This window comes from Phacochoerus africanus, chromosome 10 (assembly GCF_016906955.1).
Source record: "Phacochoerus africanus isolate WHEZ1 chromosome 10, ROS_Pafr_v1, whole genome shotgun sequence".
In the NCBI taxonomy this organism is placed as follows: domain Eukaryota; kingdom Metazoa; phylum Chordata; class Mammalia; order Artiodactyla; family Suidae; genus Phacochoerus; species Phacochoerus africanus.
In genome coordinates, this window is record NC_062553.1 from 77936941 (window position 1) to 77956043 (window position 19103).

The 19103-nt window shown below is 37.4% G+C and overlaps 1 protein-coding gene across 4 annotated transcripts in view; it reads left to right on the top strand.

The window, feature by feature from the left end:
- Nucleotides 1-19103, top strand: part of LRBA (LPS responsive beige-like anchor protein) — a 709127-nt gene that overhangs the window by 34246 nt on the left and 655778 nt on the right. Inside the window, exon 1 of one of the 4 annotated variants that reach the window (XM_047799684.1) lies at nucleotides 8218-8350. The exons of the other annotated variants lie outside the window; for them this stretch is intronic. Within the exon in view, the coding sequence (XP_047655640.1) occupies nucleotides 8291-8350 (60 nt within the window). The 5' untranslated portion in view covers nucleotides 8218-8290. Of the gene's footprint in view, nucleotides 1-8217; nucleotides 8351-19103 lie in introns of those variants that run through there. 4 annotated transcript variants of the gene reach the window in all.

Sequence of the window (19103 nt, forward strand, 5' to 3'; positions counted from 1 at the left end):
AGGTGTTAACGGAAGGTTTTAAAACGAACAACTAGGACTCATATTCCTTTCTCAGGTGATGCTTAAGTGGTTTCTTGACATGAGTGGTTGCATTGTCCAGTCATACCAGTAGAAATAACAACCAAATATCTGCACAATTGCTGCATGACTAACAAAGATATCACTGAATATAATATGTACTTTATTTTATAGATACTAAAATATGAAAATTAAAGAACCTTAGAATTGATGAAATATAGTATCTACTCCTGTGTTTCTTTGTCTGTATTTTCAGCTAACAGCTTTATCTTCAAAACTATGGTGTATTTGATTGAAATTTTCCTTTGTAAGAATTGAAATTTCATTATTTATGAGTGTGATTACTGCACTGGGGCAAAGGAAGGAAGGAACAGTCTCTAGATTTTAAAAAGCATGTTCTTTTAAATTTGTTTTTGTGCATGAGTTTAAATGTAGGTACTGCGTTAGTAAAGTATACCCTGTATTAGTGATATGCCACACATGTAGAGGCCACCCTTGGGCACACTTGCCTTACTGAAAAACAGTCCTCAGAAGGGTAGTGTTTTCCGGAGTGTCGTGACAGCAACAGTAGCTCCCATCTCACATGTTCTTTTCACATATGAGGTGTATGTACCCTCTCTTGAAACTGAAACGTTTTTGTGGTTTTCAACCTATAGGGTATGACAGAAGTGACATGATGTGACATTTGAGGCTCATTGAATTGCTTGTACTTGGGACCTCAAGCTGCAGGGCAAATTCTGCTGTTTGAGACCACCAATTGTGAGGAAGCTCAAATTAGCCCATCCAGGGAGCTCATATGGAGAGGCTCTGAAATGAGAGAAGAGAGAGAAGTCCAGTCATTATATTGTGTTCAGTCCCCCTCCCCCAGATGTTCCAGGTCCAGCCACTGTGGGACAGCACCTGTCCCAAACTGGAAAGTGTGAGCACCTGAATATTTGCCATAGAGTGGTATTCAGACAATGCACTAACAACTAATGGCCTTTTTGACTCAGTATTTTTTTTTTTTTTTAAATTCTGGTCCTTGCTCACCTTTTTTAAAATTTTATTTTATTTATTTATTTTTGTCTTTTTGCTATTTCTTTGGGCCGCTCCCGCGGCATATGGAGGTTCCCAGGCTAGGGGTCGAATTGGAGCTGTAGCCACCGGCCTACGCCAGAGCCACAGCAACGCGGGATCCGAGCCGCGTCTGCAACCTACAGCACAGCTCATGGCAACGCCGGATCGTTAACCCACTGAGCAAGGGCAGGGACCAAACCCGCAACCTCGTGGTTCCTAGTCGGATTCGTTAACCACTGCGCCACGACGGGAACTCCCAGTATTTTAAATTTTTATTGTTTTTTATGAGACGTAGTTCACATATCTTAAAACCTGCCATTTGAAAGCCCACATTTGGTTTTGCAGTGGTGCAGTGTATTAAGGATCCAATGTTGTCACTGTGACAACTCGGATTGCGGCTGTGGTATGGGTACAGTCTTTGGCCTGGGAATTTACACATGCTGCAAGTATGGAAAGAAAGGAAGGAAAGGAGGGAGGGGAGTGAGGGAGGGAGGGAAAAGAGAAAAGAAAAAAAGAAAAGAAAGAAAGCCCACAGTTTAGTGACTTTTAGCGTGTTCATAAGGATGTGAGACCAGTACCATATCCATGTAATTCCTGAATGTTTTTACCACCCAGAGAGAGATCCTGTATCCCCTGTTTTTCCTTCCCTTAGCTCCTGGTAAGCATGCATCTACTTTGTCTTTGTTATCAATCATATTTAACATTTCATTTTTGAATTCAGTTGTCTAGTTTTCTTTCCTTATCACACTTTGAAATAAAGTTACTAGTATAAGGTATACTTTAATTCATGAAGAAAAAGTTATATCTAGTTCTCTTTTTAAGGAGCCAGGGAATTCTGCATTTAGTATTAAAAAGTATATGGGGGAAATAACAAAAATTAAAAAAGGGCACATAAAATCAGGAAGGGTACTTTTTTCTATCTCTAAAATGAAAAAGGTAGATTTTAATGCCTATCTTTCAGGGCTTTTAACATTAAAAGAGATCCTGTGAGTAAGAAGTATTATTCTATTAGTTATTCTTTAAAAAAGTTCATATAAATTTCATCCCACTTTTTTTTTTGGTCATTTTGTCTTTTTTTAGGGCCCCACCCACAGCATATGGACGTTCCCAGGCTAGGGGTCTAATTGGAACTACAACTGCCAGCCTACGCCAGAGCCACAGCAACACCAGATCCAAGCCACGTCTGTGACCTACACCACAGCTCACAGACTGTCAGATCCCTAACCCACTGAGTGAGGCCAGGGATCAGACCCACAACCTCATGGTTCCTAGTTGGATTCGTTTCCCCTGCACCACGATGGGAACTCCTCATCCCACTTTTATTCTTCAATTTGTTAATGTGGTATATCACACTGATTAATTTGCAGATATTGAAGAATCCTTGCATTCCTGGGATAAATTCCCACTTGATCATGATGTACAATCCTTTTAATGTGTTGTTGCATTCGGTTTGCTAGTATTTTGTTGAGGATTTTCGCATCTATGTTCATCAGTGAAATTGGCCTGTAATTTTCTTTTTTTTGTGGTATCTTTGTTTGGTTTTGGTATCAGGGTGATGGTGGCCTCATAGAATGAGTTTGGGAGTGTCCCTTCCTCTGCAGTTTTTTGGAATAGTTTCAGAAGGATAGGAGTTAGCTCTTCTCTAAATGTTTGATAGAATTCACCTGTGAAGCCATCTGGTCCAGGACTTTTGTTTGTTGGAAGTTTTTTAATCTCATCCTACTTTTAGATACACAAACATATATTTAGTTTTTCTTTGATTTTTGAGAAAGATATCCAAAACACCATGTGATTTCCCATTGGTAAAATTTGGATTGTAATTTCAAACTTGGAAATAATTATTTTCTAGTAAAATATGGGAGCAGCTGTAGTCTCCAAAGTGGGATGTTTGGAGTTCCCCTCATGGTGCAGTGATTAACGAATCTGACTAGGAACCATGAGGTTGTGGGTTCAATCCCTGGCCTTGCTTAGTGGGTTAAGGATCTGGCATTGCCATGAGCTATGGTGTGGGGTTGCAGATGCGGCTCAGATCCCATGTTGCTGTGTCTCTGGCGTAGGCCGGCGGCTACAGCTCCGATTAGACCCCTAGCCTGGGAACCTCCATATGGTGTGGGTGCTGCCCTAGAAAAGACAAAAAAAAAAAAAAAAAAACAGAAAACTAAAACAAAATGGGATGTTTAAGATGATTCAGTAAATAAAGTACATGGATAAAATATTAGAATTTATATTCGTCTTGTTAATGATTAATAAAATAATGAGAAAATAAGAAAAAATTTAGCTTTATAGTGGTGACCCTCATTCTGTCTGACAGTCCGGTGAGATTTATAGCTTGAGTGGCATCTTGAGGAAGTCTGGCAGGGATGATACTGGGAACTTCACCTGTTTCTTTCAGTTCATTGTAATAAGTTTACTTGTGCATGGGTGAGTGAAATTAAAGGTAATACTATTCTAATAATAGACTTTTAAACAATTTTTTTCATAATGAGGAATGACTATAAAAATCTTTTTAAAAAATGATTTGTATTTTTTCCATTATAGTTGATTTACTGTGTTCTGTCAGTTTTCTACTGTACAACAAAATGATCCAATCACACATACACATATACGTTCTTTTTCTCACATTATCCTCCATCAAGCTCCATCATAAGTGACTAGATATAGTTCCCACTGCTATACATCAGTATCTCATTGCTTATCCATTCCAAAGGCAATAGTTTGCCCCTATTAACCCCAGACTCCCAGTCCATCCCACTCCCTCCCTTTCCCTCTTGGCAACCATAAGTCTGTTCTCCAAGTCCATGAGTTTCTTTTCTGTTCAAAGGTTTATTTGTGCTGTATATTAGATTCCAGGTATAAATCCTATCATACAGTATTTGTCTGTCTCTTTCTAACTTAATTCACTTAGTATGAGAGTCTCTAGTTCCATCCATGTTGCTGCAAATGGCATTATTTTGTTCTTTTTTATGGCCAAGTAGTATTCCACTGTGTATGTATACTACTTCTTAATCCATTCATCTGTTGATGGACATTTAGTTTGTTTCCATGTCTTGGCTATTGTGAATAGTGTTCAGTGAACATACGGGGTGCATGTGTATTTTTCAAGGGCAGTTTTGTCCAGATATATTCCCAAGCGTGGGATTGGTGGGTCATATGTAGTTCTATATTTAGTCTTCTGAGTTACCTCCATACTGTTTTCTATAGTGGTTGTACCAATTTACAGTCCCACCAACAGTGTAGGAGGGTTCCTTTTTCTCCATACCCTTTCCAGCATTTATTTGTGGATTTACTAATGATGGCCATTCTGACTGGTATGAGGTAGTATTGTAGTTTTTTTTGCATTTCTCTAATAATCAGTGATGTTGAGCATTTTTTCATGTCCTTGTTGGCCATCTGTGTATATTCTTTGGAGAAATGTTTATTCAGGTCTTTTGCCCATTTTTCAATTGGGTTGTTGTTTTGTTGCTGTTGAGTTGTATAAATTGTATATTTTAGAGGTTAAGCCCTTGTCAGCTGCATCATTTGAAACTATTTTCTCCCATTCTTTAACTTGTCTTTTTGTCTTTTTTATGGTTTCTTTTGCTGTGCGAAAGCATGTCAGTTTGTTTAGGTCCGATTGGTTTATTTTTGCTTTTATTTCTGTTGTCTTGGGAGTCTGACCTGAGAAAACATTTGTAAGGTTGATGTCAGAGAATGTTTTGACATCCTATGTTCTCTTCTAGGAGTTTGATGGTGTCTTGCCTTATGTTTAAGTCTTTAAGCCATTTTGAGTTTCTTTTTGTGCATGGGGTGAGGGTGTGTTCCAGTTTCATTGACTTACATGCAGCTGTCCAGTTTTCCCAGCACCACTTGCTGAAAAGACTGTCTTTTCATCATTTTATATTCTTGCCTCCTTTGTTGAAGATTAATTGGCCCTAGGTGTCTGAGTTTATTTCTGGGTTCTCTGTTCTGTTCCATTGGTCTGTATGTCTGTTTTTGTACCAGTATCACACTGTCTTGACTACTGTAGCTTTGTAATATTGCCTGAAGTCTGGGAGAGTTATGCCTCCTCCTTGGTTTTTGTTCCTCAGGATAGCTTTGGCAATTCTGGGTCTTTTGTGGTTCCATATAAATTTTTGGATTGTTCATTGTAGTTCTGTGAAAAATGTCATAGGTAATTTGATAGGGATTGCATTGAATCTGCAGATTGCTTTGGGTAGTATGGCCATTTTTAAATATTAACTTTTCTTTTTTTTTCCATTTTTTTATTTCTCAATGAATTTATTATATTTATAGTTGTACAATGATCATCACAATCCAGTTTTAAGGTATTTCCATCCCACACCTCCAGTGCATCCCCTGACCCCTCAAACTGTCTCCTTTGGAAACCATAAGTTTTTTGAAGTCTGTGAGTCAGTATCTGCTCTGCAAAGAAGTTCATCATTTCCTTTTTTCAGATTCCACATGTAAGTGATAGCATTTGATGTTGGTGTCTCATTGTCTGACTGACTAGCATGATAATTTCTAGGTCCATGTATGTTGCTAAAAATGCCAGTATTTTTTTCCTTTTAATGGATGAGTAATATTCCATTGTGTATATGTGCCAAATCTTCTTGATCCACTCCTCTGTTGATGGACATTTAGGTTGTTTCTATTGCAAACAGTGCTGCAGTGAACATTGGAGTACATGTGTCTTTTCGAGTCATGGTTTTCTCTGGATAGATTCCCAGGAGTGTGATTGCTGGGTCAAATGGTAGTTTTATTTTTAGTTTTCTGAGGAATCTCCATACTGTTTTCCACAGTGGTTGCGCCAATTTACAGTCCCACCAACAGCGTAATAGGGTTCCTATTTCTTCACACCCTCTCCAGCACTTATCATTTGTGGACTTTTTTTTTTTGTCTTTTGTCTTTTTTTTTGTTGTTGTTGTTGCTATTTCTTGGGCCGCTCCCGCGGCATATGGAGGTTCCCAGGCTAGGGGTCGAATTGGAGCTGTAGCCACCGGCCTACGCCAGAGCCACAGCAACGCGGGATCCGAGCCGCGTCTGCAACCTACACCACAGCTCACGGCAACGCCGGATCGTTAACCCACTGAGCAAGGGCAGGGACGGAACCCGAAACCTCGTGGTTCCTAGTTGGATTCATTAACCACTGCGCCACGACGGGAACTCCCATTTGTGGACTTTTTAATGATGGCCATTCTGGCTGGTGTAAGGTGGGTAACTCATAGTGGTTTTGATTTGCATTTCTCTAATCATGAGTGATGTCAAACATCTTTTCTTGTTTTTTTTTGCCATCCGTCAATATTTTTTCCAACCCAGGAGCATAGAATATCTTTCCATTTCTTTGATTCCTCTTTAATTTCCTTGAATACTGTTTTATAGTTCTCAGCATATAAGTCTTTCATCTCCTTGGTCAAGTTTATTCCCAGGTATTTAATTTTTTTGGGGTGCGATTTTAAAAGGTATTGTATTCTTGTATTCCTTTTCAATATTTCATTGTTAGTATACAGAAATGCGACCGATTTTGAATGTTAATCTTGTATCCTGCTACTTTGCTGAAGTCATTGATCAGTTAGAGTAGTTTTTGGGTTGAATCCTTAGGGTTTTCTGTATATAGTATTGTGTCATCTCCATAGAGTGACAATTTTACCTCTTTTCTTCCAATTTGGATACCTTCTATTTCTTTTGTTTGTCTGATTTCTATGGCTAGTATACTTCCAATACTATGTTGAATAACAGTGGTGAGAGTGGACATCCTTGTCTTGTTCCAGATTATAGTGGGAAGACTTTCAGCTTTTCTCCATTGAATATTATATTTGCTGTGGAATCATCCAGATATTTAAAGGGACTACTGTTTAGATTTTCTGGAGCAATTTTTCAGGTAATCTTCTCCTCTGGTACACTGTTACCAGAGTTGAAGAGGCACAGGCCTGAATTCTAATCTATGACTCTTCAACTTTTGAGATTTTCTCCTCAGCTCAGTAAAAAAAGTGCCATCTTTTCAACTCTGAACCTTCCGTGCTCTGCTTGTGTTCTCCTTCCCTGTTTAGTAGTTGAAGTGCCTCTAGGAACAAGGTTGGCAGAAATCTTACCTTGTTCATTTTTCTTCTCTCAGGGGTCACAGACCAGTTCTGCCTGTTGTCCAATGTCTGAAAATAGTTGCTTTATATATTTTGTTTAGTTTTCCAGGTGTTGGTGAAAGGTTAAATCCAGTATCATTTACTCTGTTATGGCCAAGGGGAGTGTGCTGTTTTTTTTTTTTTAATGTAATAACTTATTAAATAAATTTGTGCTGCATAACAAATTAACCCAAAATCTAGAAGCTTAACACAAACACAGAAAATCTCATACTGTTACAGTATCTCAACATACTCCAGAATCTTTTCTAGTTCAAGTTCAAGTATTGATAAGACTCCTTGGGAATAGTTTCTTTCTTTTTTGGGAGGCTATGCCCATGGCATGTAGAAGTTCCTGGGCCAGGGATCAAGCCATGCCATAGCAGTGACCTAAGCCACTGCAGTGATAATGCCAGATCCTTAACCTGCTGCACCACAAGGGAACTCCAGGTGTAGTTTCCTAAGTAAAGCTTTCAGTGGACAGTTCCAGTGTAATTGTGTAGGCTTGTAAAACTTGAGACAAGTTATCTGCCCCTACTCTAGCATATAATGGTGGACCAATGTTAAGTAACTTCTTTCCACTTTGCTGTTTAAAAAGGCAGGATGGCTTAGACAAGGGGGCCATTAGTCTGTAGTACTGAAATTCAGCCAGATGTTGAAACTTTCTTGGTTAGGTCTCAAGCTGGGTGTAACTTTCTAGGGCTCTTGGTTTGCCCTCTAGTTTCTTTATTCTTTCATCTGAGTCATGCTTCCTTTTTCAGAAAGATACTTATCTTTATAGCTGAGCAGAAGCATCAGCTTGCTTCCTGCCAGTAAAATTCTGGAAGTGCACAGACCTTTGTCCTGTCTTTAGCTCCCTCAGTCCATGCTGGCAATGTTTCTGTGTATATATCTCTTTTAAGAACCATGTGGATTTCCTGTGAATCTTCTTGGGGTTCACTGGGACCAAGCCTCACCATAAATATCTTCTAGATGTGTATTTGTTTAAGAGATTTGACTGGACCTATTTGCAGAAGTCAGTTAAATTCTATAGTTTAAGTCTCTGTAAGGATTTTGTGTTTGTGTCTTATTCTGGAGTTTTTAAGTTCAAGAGGCAAGTGGTCCAGAAGAGAAGATGGATGTAAATGGAGGAGTGCAAGAGTAAGCTGGAGCCCATAAATACAAGTTGGAGCCCACAACGACAGGTGAAAACCCATGCCATTTCTTGCTTGTTGTCTCTGACCTTGAGCGTGTGAGCATCTTGCAGAAGTCAGGTTCCTTTGTCACGAAGCTTAACATACAATCTGGCCCAGAAGTATACTTTATTAGAATAAGCCTGAGGAAAATATGGGGAAGGGGGTGCCCAGCCACTGTATCCCACCATCGAGGTGTGCCATCAGATAAGCGAAAGCGTGTATGAGCTACAGAATGGCTGAGGCCTCAATTCCAGCCTCTGTGTTTCCTTCAGGACTCTCATGTGAAGTACCCTCATTAGATAGGAACAGGAAAGGGAATTCTAGGAAATGCAGTTTAGCTTAAGCCTAGTTGACACATTACATGCCACTGTTAGATATCTAAGTTGTTTGTATTTGTTACAAATAATATTTTAATTGGTGTGTATGAAATGCTTTAAATATTTTGGTTTATTGGGATAGATTTCCATAAGTCCATTTGCGGGATTGAACAGTGGTTTGTTTTGTTTTGTTTTGTTTTTCCTTTTTAGGGCTGCATCTGCGGCATTTAGAAGTTCCCACGTTAGAGGTCAAATCAGAGTTGCGCCTTCTGGCCTATGCCACACAGCCACAGCAACGCCAAATCTGAACCATGTCTGCAACCTACACCCCACCTCATGGCAACCCCAGATCCCTAACTCGCTGAGCAAGGCCAGGAATTGAATCTGCATCTTCATGGATACTGGTTGGGCTCACTAATGCTGAGCCACAATGGGAACACCTATATGTATCATTGTTAATTTTGCTCACAGAATGTGGGTATTATCCCAAATCAATGAATGTATCTTATATTTGATCTTATTTATAGTTGCTGCTTGATTAATGCTTGGTAATAGATTCATTTGCAGTGATCTCTTCTTGTGTTCTATTCTTCTAAACTTCATTGTGGATATGTAAAAGCATTTCTGGTTAATTTTTAATTTGAAACTATTGTAGATTGATTGAAACTGTCATACTTCAGTTTGGGCGGGGTAAATGCCGTTAGTATCTTATCTTGGATATTGAAGTTTTAAATTCTCTTTTGGAGGATTGATGAGATAGAGGTAAAGGTAAATTTCACTTATGTTAATATTTTCAAACAATGTTTTTTATTTTATGATAACAAAACTGGAAGAAAATGTAAAGGCTTTAATCAATTTTATTATCAACTTTTAGTATTTAAACATCTTAGTTAACTTCATGTACAGCCATATCTGAGTAATGTGAGAGTCTCCCTTTCTTCCACTTTTAATTTGTAAATACTTCAGTGTCTATCTTTAAAAGATAAAGGCTTTTGTAGTTCCTGTTGTAACTCAGTGAGTTAAGGACCTGATGTTGTCTCTGTGAGAATGTGGGTTTGATCTCTGGCCTTACTTGGTGGGTTAAGGATCTGTGTTGCTGTGGCTTTGGCTGTGGCTGTGGCATAGGCCACAGAGGCAGCTTGGATTTGACCCCTGGCCAGGTGCAGCTGTAAAATGAAAAAAGAAAAAAAAGGTTAAGACTTTTGAAAAGTCAGTCATACCACAGTACCATCATCACTCTTAAAAACAATTCACAAAATATTCAGAATTCAAAATTCCCTCTTGTTAGATTTTTGGTTTTATTTTATGTTATTTTTTATTTTTGTTTCTTTTTTCTTTTTTTAAAAATGATTTTTATTTTTTTCCATTATGCTGGTTTACAGTGTTCTATTAATTTTCTACTGTACAGCATGGTGACCCAGTTACACATACATGTGTACGTTCTTTTTTCTCACGTTATCATGCTCCAGCATAAGTGACTAGACATAGTTCCCAGTGCTACACAGCAGGATCTCATTGCTAATCCATTCCAAAGGCAATAGTCTGCATTAATATAACCCCACTTATATTAACTCCAGATATAAGTGATAGTTGGCTTATTTGAATCATGAACCAAATAATATGTACCCATTTCAATTGGTGTGTCTCTTAAATCTTTTTCAATCTATAGGTTTCCCCTTACCTCCCTTTTTTACTTTGCTATCTTTTTTTTTTCTATAGAATTGGGTCATTTTTTTTCCTATAGAATTTTTCACAGTCTAGATTATCATCTGTAAACTGGTCAATGCTTGCTTAAATTCATAATCAAATTTTTTTTGTAATGAGAATTCTTCATAGCAGCATGTGTTACCTCCCAGCAGGGAGCAGGAAGCACATAAAGTTTAGTGTGTCTCTTTCTGTGATAAGATCCCTGGGTGTGAGATTACTAATCCAGTGGGTTTGTGTTGTCAACTTGAATCTGTTTTTAGGTTCCCTTGAACTTTTTATTTTTTCTACCAAATGACAGACATTAGTAACTCTTGCTTAAATCTATTATTTCATCAGTGGTTCCAAGTGGTGGTGGTCTAAAGTTCATTTTTCACATTCATCAGCTGGAATTTCCTGTAATGAAGAAGTTTGTAAAATCAACAATTGGTTCCTACAGGAAAAAATAGGATACGTACTTGGTTCTTCTCCTTTGTTTTACATTTTTCAGAATAATGAATGGGTCTCTCTAAAGAGAATTGAGTAATAGCTTACTTGGCAAAAATTCACACATTTTCATTCAGACGTCTTTTTATCATATGTATCGTCATGTAGTTTCTTTTAGATTACTCAGTGAATTTTATTACACTTATAGTTGTACAACAATCATCACAACCAAATTTTATAGCATTTCCATCCCAAACCCTCAGTACACCCTTTAACCCCCAACCTGTCTTGGAAACCATAAGTTTTTCAAAGTCTGTGAGTCAGTATCTGTTCATCACATAGTTTTGAGAACAGAGTTACTAGAAGTTTTTACTCTATAACATAAAAGATAGTGATTTATGCATTTTGCTTCTTTTGAAATGTTAAAGTAGAACAAAAAGATTAAACTCGCTAAGGCCAATTATTGATAAACTTTTAAAAAAATTACGGTTTTTGTCCTCTAAGTTTCCCACTCCTTTTAACAGTACTAGAAGATACTGGATCAAACTATTAATTTACAGAAAGTGGGTCCATGTAATCTGAACTAAGAGAATGTGATACAGAAGCGCTTCAGTGAGTATATATTGCTGTTGGATGAAATTTCAGGTAGGAAATAGTTGCATTGTTTGGTATCAGGTAGTCAAGTTAGTATATTCCACTTGACTGCTTTTAGAAAATGAACTTTTATTTTACACGAGGGGGTCAGAGAAGTTTTAGCAAAAATTGCTTTAGTCTTAAATTCTTTGAATGGCAAATGCTTGTATTTTTTAATGCATAACATTAGAGGAAATGTGAAACTTTTTTTCTTCCTAGCATTTCTTCTGACTTTTTAAAAGTAGAAAATCTGTTAGTGATTACAAGAAAGGGTCAGTTTATGTTAATTACAGTGTTGCCAAACCTATCTAAATGCCTAGTTTATATTGTTTAATATTGATGTATTATTTTCTTTCTTCTCCCAGTTTGAGATTTTGCTTCTGTTTAACTGTTCTACTTTATTTTTTTGTCATTGAGATTCATTTTTAGCTCTATGCTAATATTTGTTGAAGCTATTTGAATACTGACTTAAATATTATTTCTGTTTATTTAAACCATTTGCTAATTTTTTGGCATATATGTAGAAAATTTGTAATTTTCAAGAAGAGCTCATAATCCAGCCTTTACTAAATAGCTTGGATTTTTAAAGCTGTTATAAAGGCTGATTTTGTATTACTTCAAATGCCCGTAAGATGGTGCTCATTTGTTTCATTTTGGTAGTATTGATGTTTTTAAGATGCTTCTAAGAGAATCTGTAAATATATTGTGCTGTAAACTTCTAATTACTTTCTTAGGTATTATTATGGTATGGGGATACATTTTGCCAGCATGATATAAATCTGTTACTCATCTTAGTCTAATCATGTGTGTGTGTGTGTGTGTGTGTGTGTGTGTGTGTGTGAGTGTGTGTGTGTGTGCGCGTATTTCTTCCCTAATCTGTTTGTTGGCTAACATTATATATTGATTTGCATAAGTCTTCAAATGAATGATACCTTAAGTGCATCTCAGTTTTAACCTTCTTTAAAATAAACATCAGATTCTATCTCTGTTTCTTAGAACGTGTAAATTCTTTTCCTTTCCTTTTTGGGTGACACTGGTAGCTGTTGTAAAATAGTAGATGATAAACTTCAGTGTATCTTATGATTAAAAAGAGAATGGTATTTTGTGATCTAGTTCCTCTAAACTGAAAGCATTCTACTATTTCTTTGACTTAAAAAAAATTTTTTTTTTGACCTTGCCTTGGCATGTGGAAGTTCCTGGGCCAGGGATTGAACCTGCGCCACAGCAGTGGCCCCAGCTGCTGCAGTGACAAGGCTGGATCCTCAACCTGCTGCACCACAAGATAACTCCTAACTTTTATTTATTTATTTATTTTTTGTCTTTTTGCTATTTCTTTGGGCCGCTCCCACGGCATATGGAGGTTCCCAGGCTAGGGGTCGAATCGGAGCCGTAGCCACCGGCCTACGCCAGAGCCACAGCAACGCGGGATCCGAGCCGCGTCTGCAACCTACACCACAGCTCACGGCAACGCCAGATCGTTAACCCACTGAGCAAGGGCAGGGATTGAACCCGCAACCTCATGGTTCCTAGTCAGATTTGTTAACCACTGCACCACGACGGGAACTCCCTAACTTTTATTTTTTGAATATAGATTTTAGTTAGACATGAGGAATTAAGTCTATTTCTGGATTGTTACCCTTGTCCCAAATATTCCTTTTGGAATTATTGAACTTTTATTGGTGTTGTATTGAGTGAATATGGCCTGCATGAGATAGAAAGAATTGTTCAGAATTGTTCAGAGATGTTATCATCAAGAGGCTCAAACTCCTGAAAGACTCTGGCCTGATTTGCATCATAGCCTTACAACTGAAATAATCACTGTATCTAATAGTATGTGATATCCTGATGGTCTAACCTGTATCCCAGACCCCTGTATGAGATTGGGCACGGGATTGACCTCCCCGCTAGGACTGTATGAATCTGGAAAGAGTTCCCCAAAAGAATCAAGAGGAAGAGGATTATGAAAGCCTGCTTGCCAGAGAAAGGTGGTAGTAGTTATAAATAATATATTAACCATTACAGGTTGCTACCAAGATGAAATAAGTGCATAATTGAGCATACTTTGAAAATATGCTATGCTGTAGAGCTTTAAAACAATTTTGAGGTTTTTTTTTGTTTGTTTGTTTGTTTTTTTTGTTTGTTTGTTTTTTTTAGAGGTAGTGTCTTGCATGGAATCAGACTTCAGTTTGATTCCTAATTCTTTCATTTCCTAGGTTTGTGATCTTGAGCTATTTATACAATCTTTCTGTATCTGTAAAATGGGAATAATAGTACCAGCCTTATAAGATTGTTGTTAGAATCTTTGGGAATAATGCCTGACATGTTCCTTGTACAGTCTTCCTTCTTGGTAGCTTATGTCTGATGGAGGGATGACTCCTGTTGAGATGAACCAAAGCCATAGTGTGAAGTGTGCATGCTCTGAAATAGACAGGCTTTAACAAATCAGAGTAGGGAATTATCACTTTCTTTCTGTTTTCATCTGCAACTATCTTTGTAAAGGTGAGAAATGAGCTTTGAAGGGTGAACAAAGGTAAGGAAGTAAGACTTTTTTTTCCTTTTTCTTTTTTTGGTCACCCCACGGCATATGGAGTTCCTGGGCCAGGGATCAAATCTGAGCTGCAGTTGTGCAAGCTGCAGCAATGCGAGCGAGATCCTTTAATCTGCTGTGTTGGGCCAGGATCAAACCTGCATCCTGATGCTGTGAAGACTGTGCCGATCCTGTTGAAACTCCATAGCGAGAACTCCCAGAAAATAGAATTTTAAAGCTTGTTCTTGGTATAATAAGTAGTCTGAACTGGCTTGACCACTGAAATTGTATGGGGACAAAATGGGAGGTGAGGCTTTTTGAGATTTTGGGGGATAGGCCTACTGATTGGAAATTTATTCTCTGGGTGATGAGCCATGATGATTTTTGCCCAGGGGTTGTTACATGGTTAAAATTCTCTTAGGAAGCTTGATATAGTGGTAATGATATGGTATTATTAGAATTCTGAACTTAGTTGGGTTTTTAGTGAGAATTTTTTTGTGTACTCAATATATTTTAATTCCTATTTTTCCACATTAAATTAGGCTTTCATTAAAAAATCAATGTTTAGTTGATATTTTAGTTTCTTAAATGAATAGTAGATCTCAAATAGCAAATAGCAGCTAGGTAAATGTTTATATTACTGTGTTGTTTAGATTTCGAGGCCTTGAGCTTTTCTCTGGCCTCAACCTGGTTTTTCTGATGGCTAGAGACTGAGGAAGTTATTTAAATATTAATTATTGCCAAAGTGGACTAATTTTAATCCTATTCTTTGTACTTGTTTATACCGATAGAAAATGTACAGTAACAGATGTTTTGGGAAATACAGGTTCATTGACTTTAATGTACTCTTGTTTGGGAAAAATCTGTTAACTCTATTAAATACTTTAAGTTCTTACGTTGTTTACCTTCCTGGTTTTTATAATGTGTTAAGCTATCTAGAAGAATCCTGATTTAGTGTTTAGCCAGTTTGAACCATTAACAATGAGATATTAATGCAAGAGCAAGAAGAAAAGGCTTAGCATTTTTGAGAATGAGCTACAGAAATACCATTTGGATATTTTGCTTTTAATGCAATTACTTTGTAAGTTGCTCATTCATTAAATTTTCCTCCCCTACCCATTTTCCACCACAACCTCACTTTGCATTTGCTTTTCTTTGGGAATAAAACATTTCACATAATACTGAGATGAAAAAGAAGATGAAGATGGATATGTATTAAAGGGCATTTTTATTGATATTAATTTGTTAGTTGGCTGTAGTATCTGATTTAGCATTAGTGATATATGAGATGGTATTTTTCCAGAATATTATAGGCTATCAAATACATATTTTTTTGTTTTTGTTTAATACTTGATGTAGGTAATTCATTAACAGTTCAAAAAAAAAAAAAGTCAGTATAATGGCTTATCTCCCGTATCTCCTATGTTTTCAACACACCTTATCCCTGCCAAATCCTCTCCCATTCAAAATTTTCAGTCACTGCTAAAGAAAACCTGAAAAATAACTGTTGTTAGCATCTTATATATCCTTCCAAATTTTCTAAAGATTTTAATAAACAAATATAAAATATTTGTATGTTTAACCTCTTTTTAAAAAATATGTATTTCCAAGTTTTTATGTGCAGAATTGAAAAAGTGGTCTCACAGGATTTTATTTTTTTTCACTGTGCTCATGGCATGCGGAACTTCCTGGGCCAGGGATTGAACCCATACCACAGCAGTGACCCAATTGGCTGCAGTGACAATGCCAGTCCTTAACCCATTGTGCCTTAGGGGAACTCCTTACAGGAATATTGTAATGTTCAATCCATACGTAGTTATTCTCCATTTTAATTGCTTATTTATTAAAATTTTATTTCATTATTGTAAGAACACTTAACATAAGATCTGCCCTTTTAACAAAATTTTAAGTGTAGACTATAGTATTATTTGTTATAGGCACAAGGCTGCACAACAGATAGTTCATGAACATGGGATATCTTTCCATTTATTTGCTTCTTCTTCCATTTCTTTCATCCATATAGGACATTGGTCTTAAAGTTTTCATTGTACAGATCTTTCACCTTTTTGTTTAAATTATTCCTAAGCATTTTGTTTCTTTTGCTGTTGTAAATGGGATTGTTTTCTTATTATCTTTTTTAGATACTTTATTGTTAATGTATAGAAATGCCATTGACTTTTTTAATGTTGATTTTGTGTCCTATAACTTTAATGAGTTCATAGCAGTTTTGTGGTGGAATCTTTTGAATTTTCTATAGGATCATGTTGTCTGCAGACAGAGAGAATTTTACTTCTTCCTATTTCAGTGGCTTTTATTTCTTTTTCTTGCCTAGTTGCCCTAGCTAGGCCTCCACTAATTGTGTTGAATCATGGATTTAGTGAGAGTGGACACCCTTGTCTTCTTCCTCATTTTAGAGGAAAAGCTTTCGACTTTCCACCGTTGAGTGTGATGTTAGCTGTGGGCTTGTTATGTATGGCTTTTATTATGTTGAGGTACATTCCTTCTATATTTAATTTGTTGAGAGGTTTTTTTTTTTGGAGGGGGTTATTGTTTGTTTGTTTATCATGAAAGGATGTAGAATTTTGTAAAATACTTTTTCTGCATCTCATAAAATGATCACAGGATTTTTTTCCCTTCATTTTGTTATGTGGTGTTTATTGCTTTGAATCTCAGGTATAAATCTGACCTATCATGATGTGTAATCCTTTTAATGTGCTGTTGAGTTCAGATTGCTTGTCTTCTGTTGAGGATTTTTGTGTTTATGTTTACGAGGAATATTGGCTACAATTTTCTTTTTTTGTAGTGTTCTTGTCTGGCTTTGGTATTAGAGTAATGCTGGCCTTGTAAAATGAGTTTGGAGGTGTTCACTCCTTTTCAGTTTTTGAGAAGAGTTTGAGAAGTATTGGTATTAATTTTTCTAATATTTGGTAGACATCATCAGTGAAGCCTTCTGGTCCTGGACTTTGGTTTATTGGGAGATTTTCGGTTACTGATTCAGTCTCCTTATTTGTTATAGGTATGTTCAAAATTTCTATTCACAATTCAGTCTTGGTAGGTTATGTTTTTAAGAATTTATCCAATTCTGGAGTCCCCATTACGGTGCAGAGGAAATGAATCGGATTAGTATCCATGAGGATGTGGGTTTGATCAGTAATCTTCTTCAGTGTGTTAAGGAGCCGGCATTGCTGTGAACTGTGGTATAGGTCACAGACATGACGCAGATTCCACATTGCTGTGGCTGTGGTGTAGGCCCACAGCTGCAGCTCTGATAAATCCCCTAGGCTGGGAACTTCCATATGTCATGGGTCTGGCCCTAAAAAGCAAAAAAAAAAAAAAAGATTAAAAAAAGAAAAGAATTTATCCATTTCCTCTAGGTTTTTACAATTTGTGAGCATATAGTAGTTTTCAAGTTCTTTTGTGTTTTTGTGGTATCAGTTGTAATGTTTCTTCTTTCATTCTGATTTTATTTAAGTTTTTAACTCTTTTTTTTTTTCTTAGTTAAGCTTAGGTTTGTTAATTTTGTTTTCTTTTCAAAATATCCCTCTTAGGAGTTCCCATCATGGCTCAGTGGTTAATGAACCCAACTAGTATCCATGAGAACACAAGTTCAATCCCTAGCCTTGCTCAGTGGGTTAAGGATTTGGCATTGCTGTGAGCTGTAGTGGAGGTCGCAGATGCAGCTTGGATCCCAAGTTGCTGTGGCAGTGGCATAGGCTGGCGGCTGCAGCTGCAATTGGACCCCTATCCTGGGAACCTCCAGATGCCTCATATGTGGCCCTAAAAAGACAAAAACCAACCAACCAACCAAACAAAAAAATACTTCTCAGTTTTGTTGCTCTGTTCTATTATCTTTCTGTTGTCTATTTCTTTTTTTTTTCTGCTCTAATCTGTTACTTCCTTTTTTCCTACTAACTGAGCTTAGTTTGTTTTTTTCTAGTTCTTTGAGGTTTAAAGTTAGTTTTTTTTTTTTTTTAAACTTGAGGTCTTTGTATTTTCTTAATGTAGGTGTTTATTGCTATAAGCTTCCCTCTAAGAACTGCTTTTGCTGCATCCTATAAGTTTTGGTATGCTATGTTTACATTTTTGTTGGAGGATATTTTTTTATTTCCCCTTTGATTTTCCTTTTTTTCTTTGATCCATTGATTGTTTTGCTCAATCTCTGCATATTTTTGAATTTTCCAATTTTCTACCCTTTACTGATTTGTATTTTTATCCCATTGTGGTTGGAAAAGATGCTTGATATGAATTAAGACTGCTTAAATTTCTTAAGAATGGTTTTGTGGGTGTTCTCACTCTGGCACAGTGGGATGGGCGGCATCTCTGTAGCACCAGGACTCGGGTTCGATCCCCTGCCCAGCACAGTGGGTTAGGATCTGTTGTTGCCACAGCTGTGGTGTAGGTCACAACTGTGGCTCTCATCTGATCTCTGGCCTGGGAACTCCATATGCTCCAGGGCAGCAAAAAAAGGGGGGTGAAAAAAAGAATGTTTATATAGCCTAGCACATGATCTACTGTAGAGAATTTTCCACATATACTCGAGAAGAATGCTTATTCTGCTACTGTTGGATGGAATGCTCTGTATCTGTCTTTTAGGTCTATTTGTTTAAAGTATACTTCAAGTCCAGTGTTTCCTTATTGGTTTTTTGTTCGTACTTTGTTTTACTTGGAACTTTACCAAGAATTAAAAATCATGCCTAATTGGAATACAATAGAGTTTGAGTGTCCAGTGCACTTATTTATTTATGGCAGTGCCCATGGTATGTGGAAGTTCACGGGCCAGGAACTGAAACTGCACCACAGATGTGACCTGAGCCGCAGCAGTGACAATGCCAGATCATTAACTCGCTGTGCTACCAGGGAACTCCCCAAAGCATTTCTTTTTTTTTTTTTTTGTCTTTTTGCTATTTCTTTGGGCCGCTCCCACGGCATATGGAGGTTCCTAGGCTAGGGGTCGAATTGGAGCTGTAGCCACTGGCCTACGCCAGAGCCACAGCAACACGGGATCCGAGCTGCGTCTGCAACCTACACCACAGCTCACGGCAACGCCGGATCGTTAACCCACTGAGCAAGGGCAGGGACGGAACCCGCAACCTCACGGTTCCTAGTCGGATTCATTAACCACTGCGCCATGACGGGAACTCCCCAAAGCATTTCT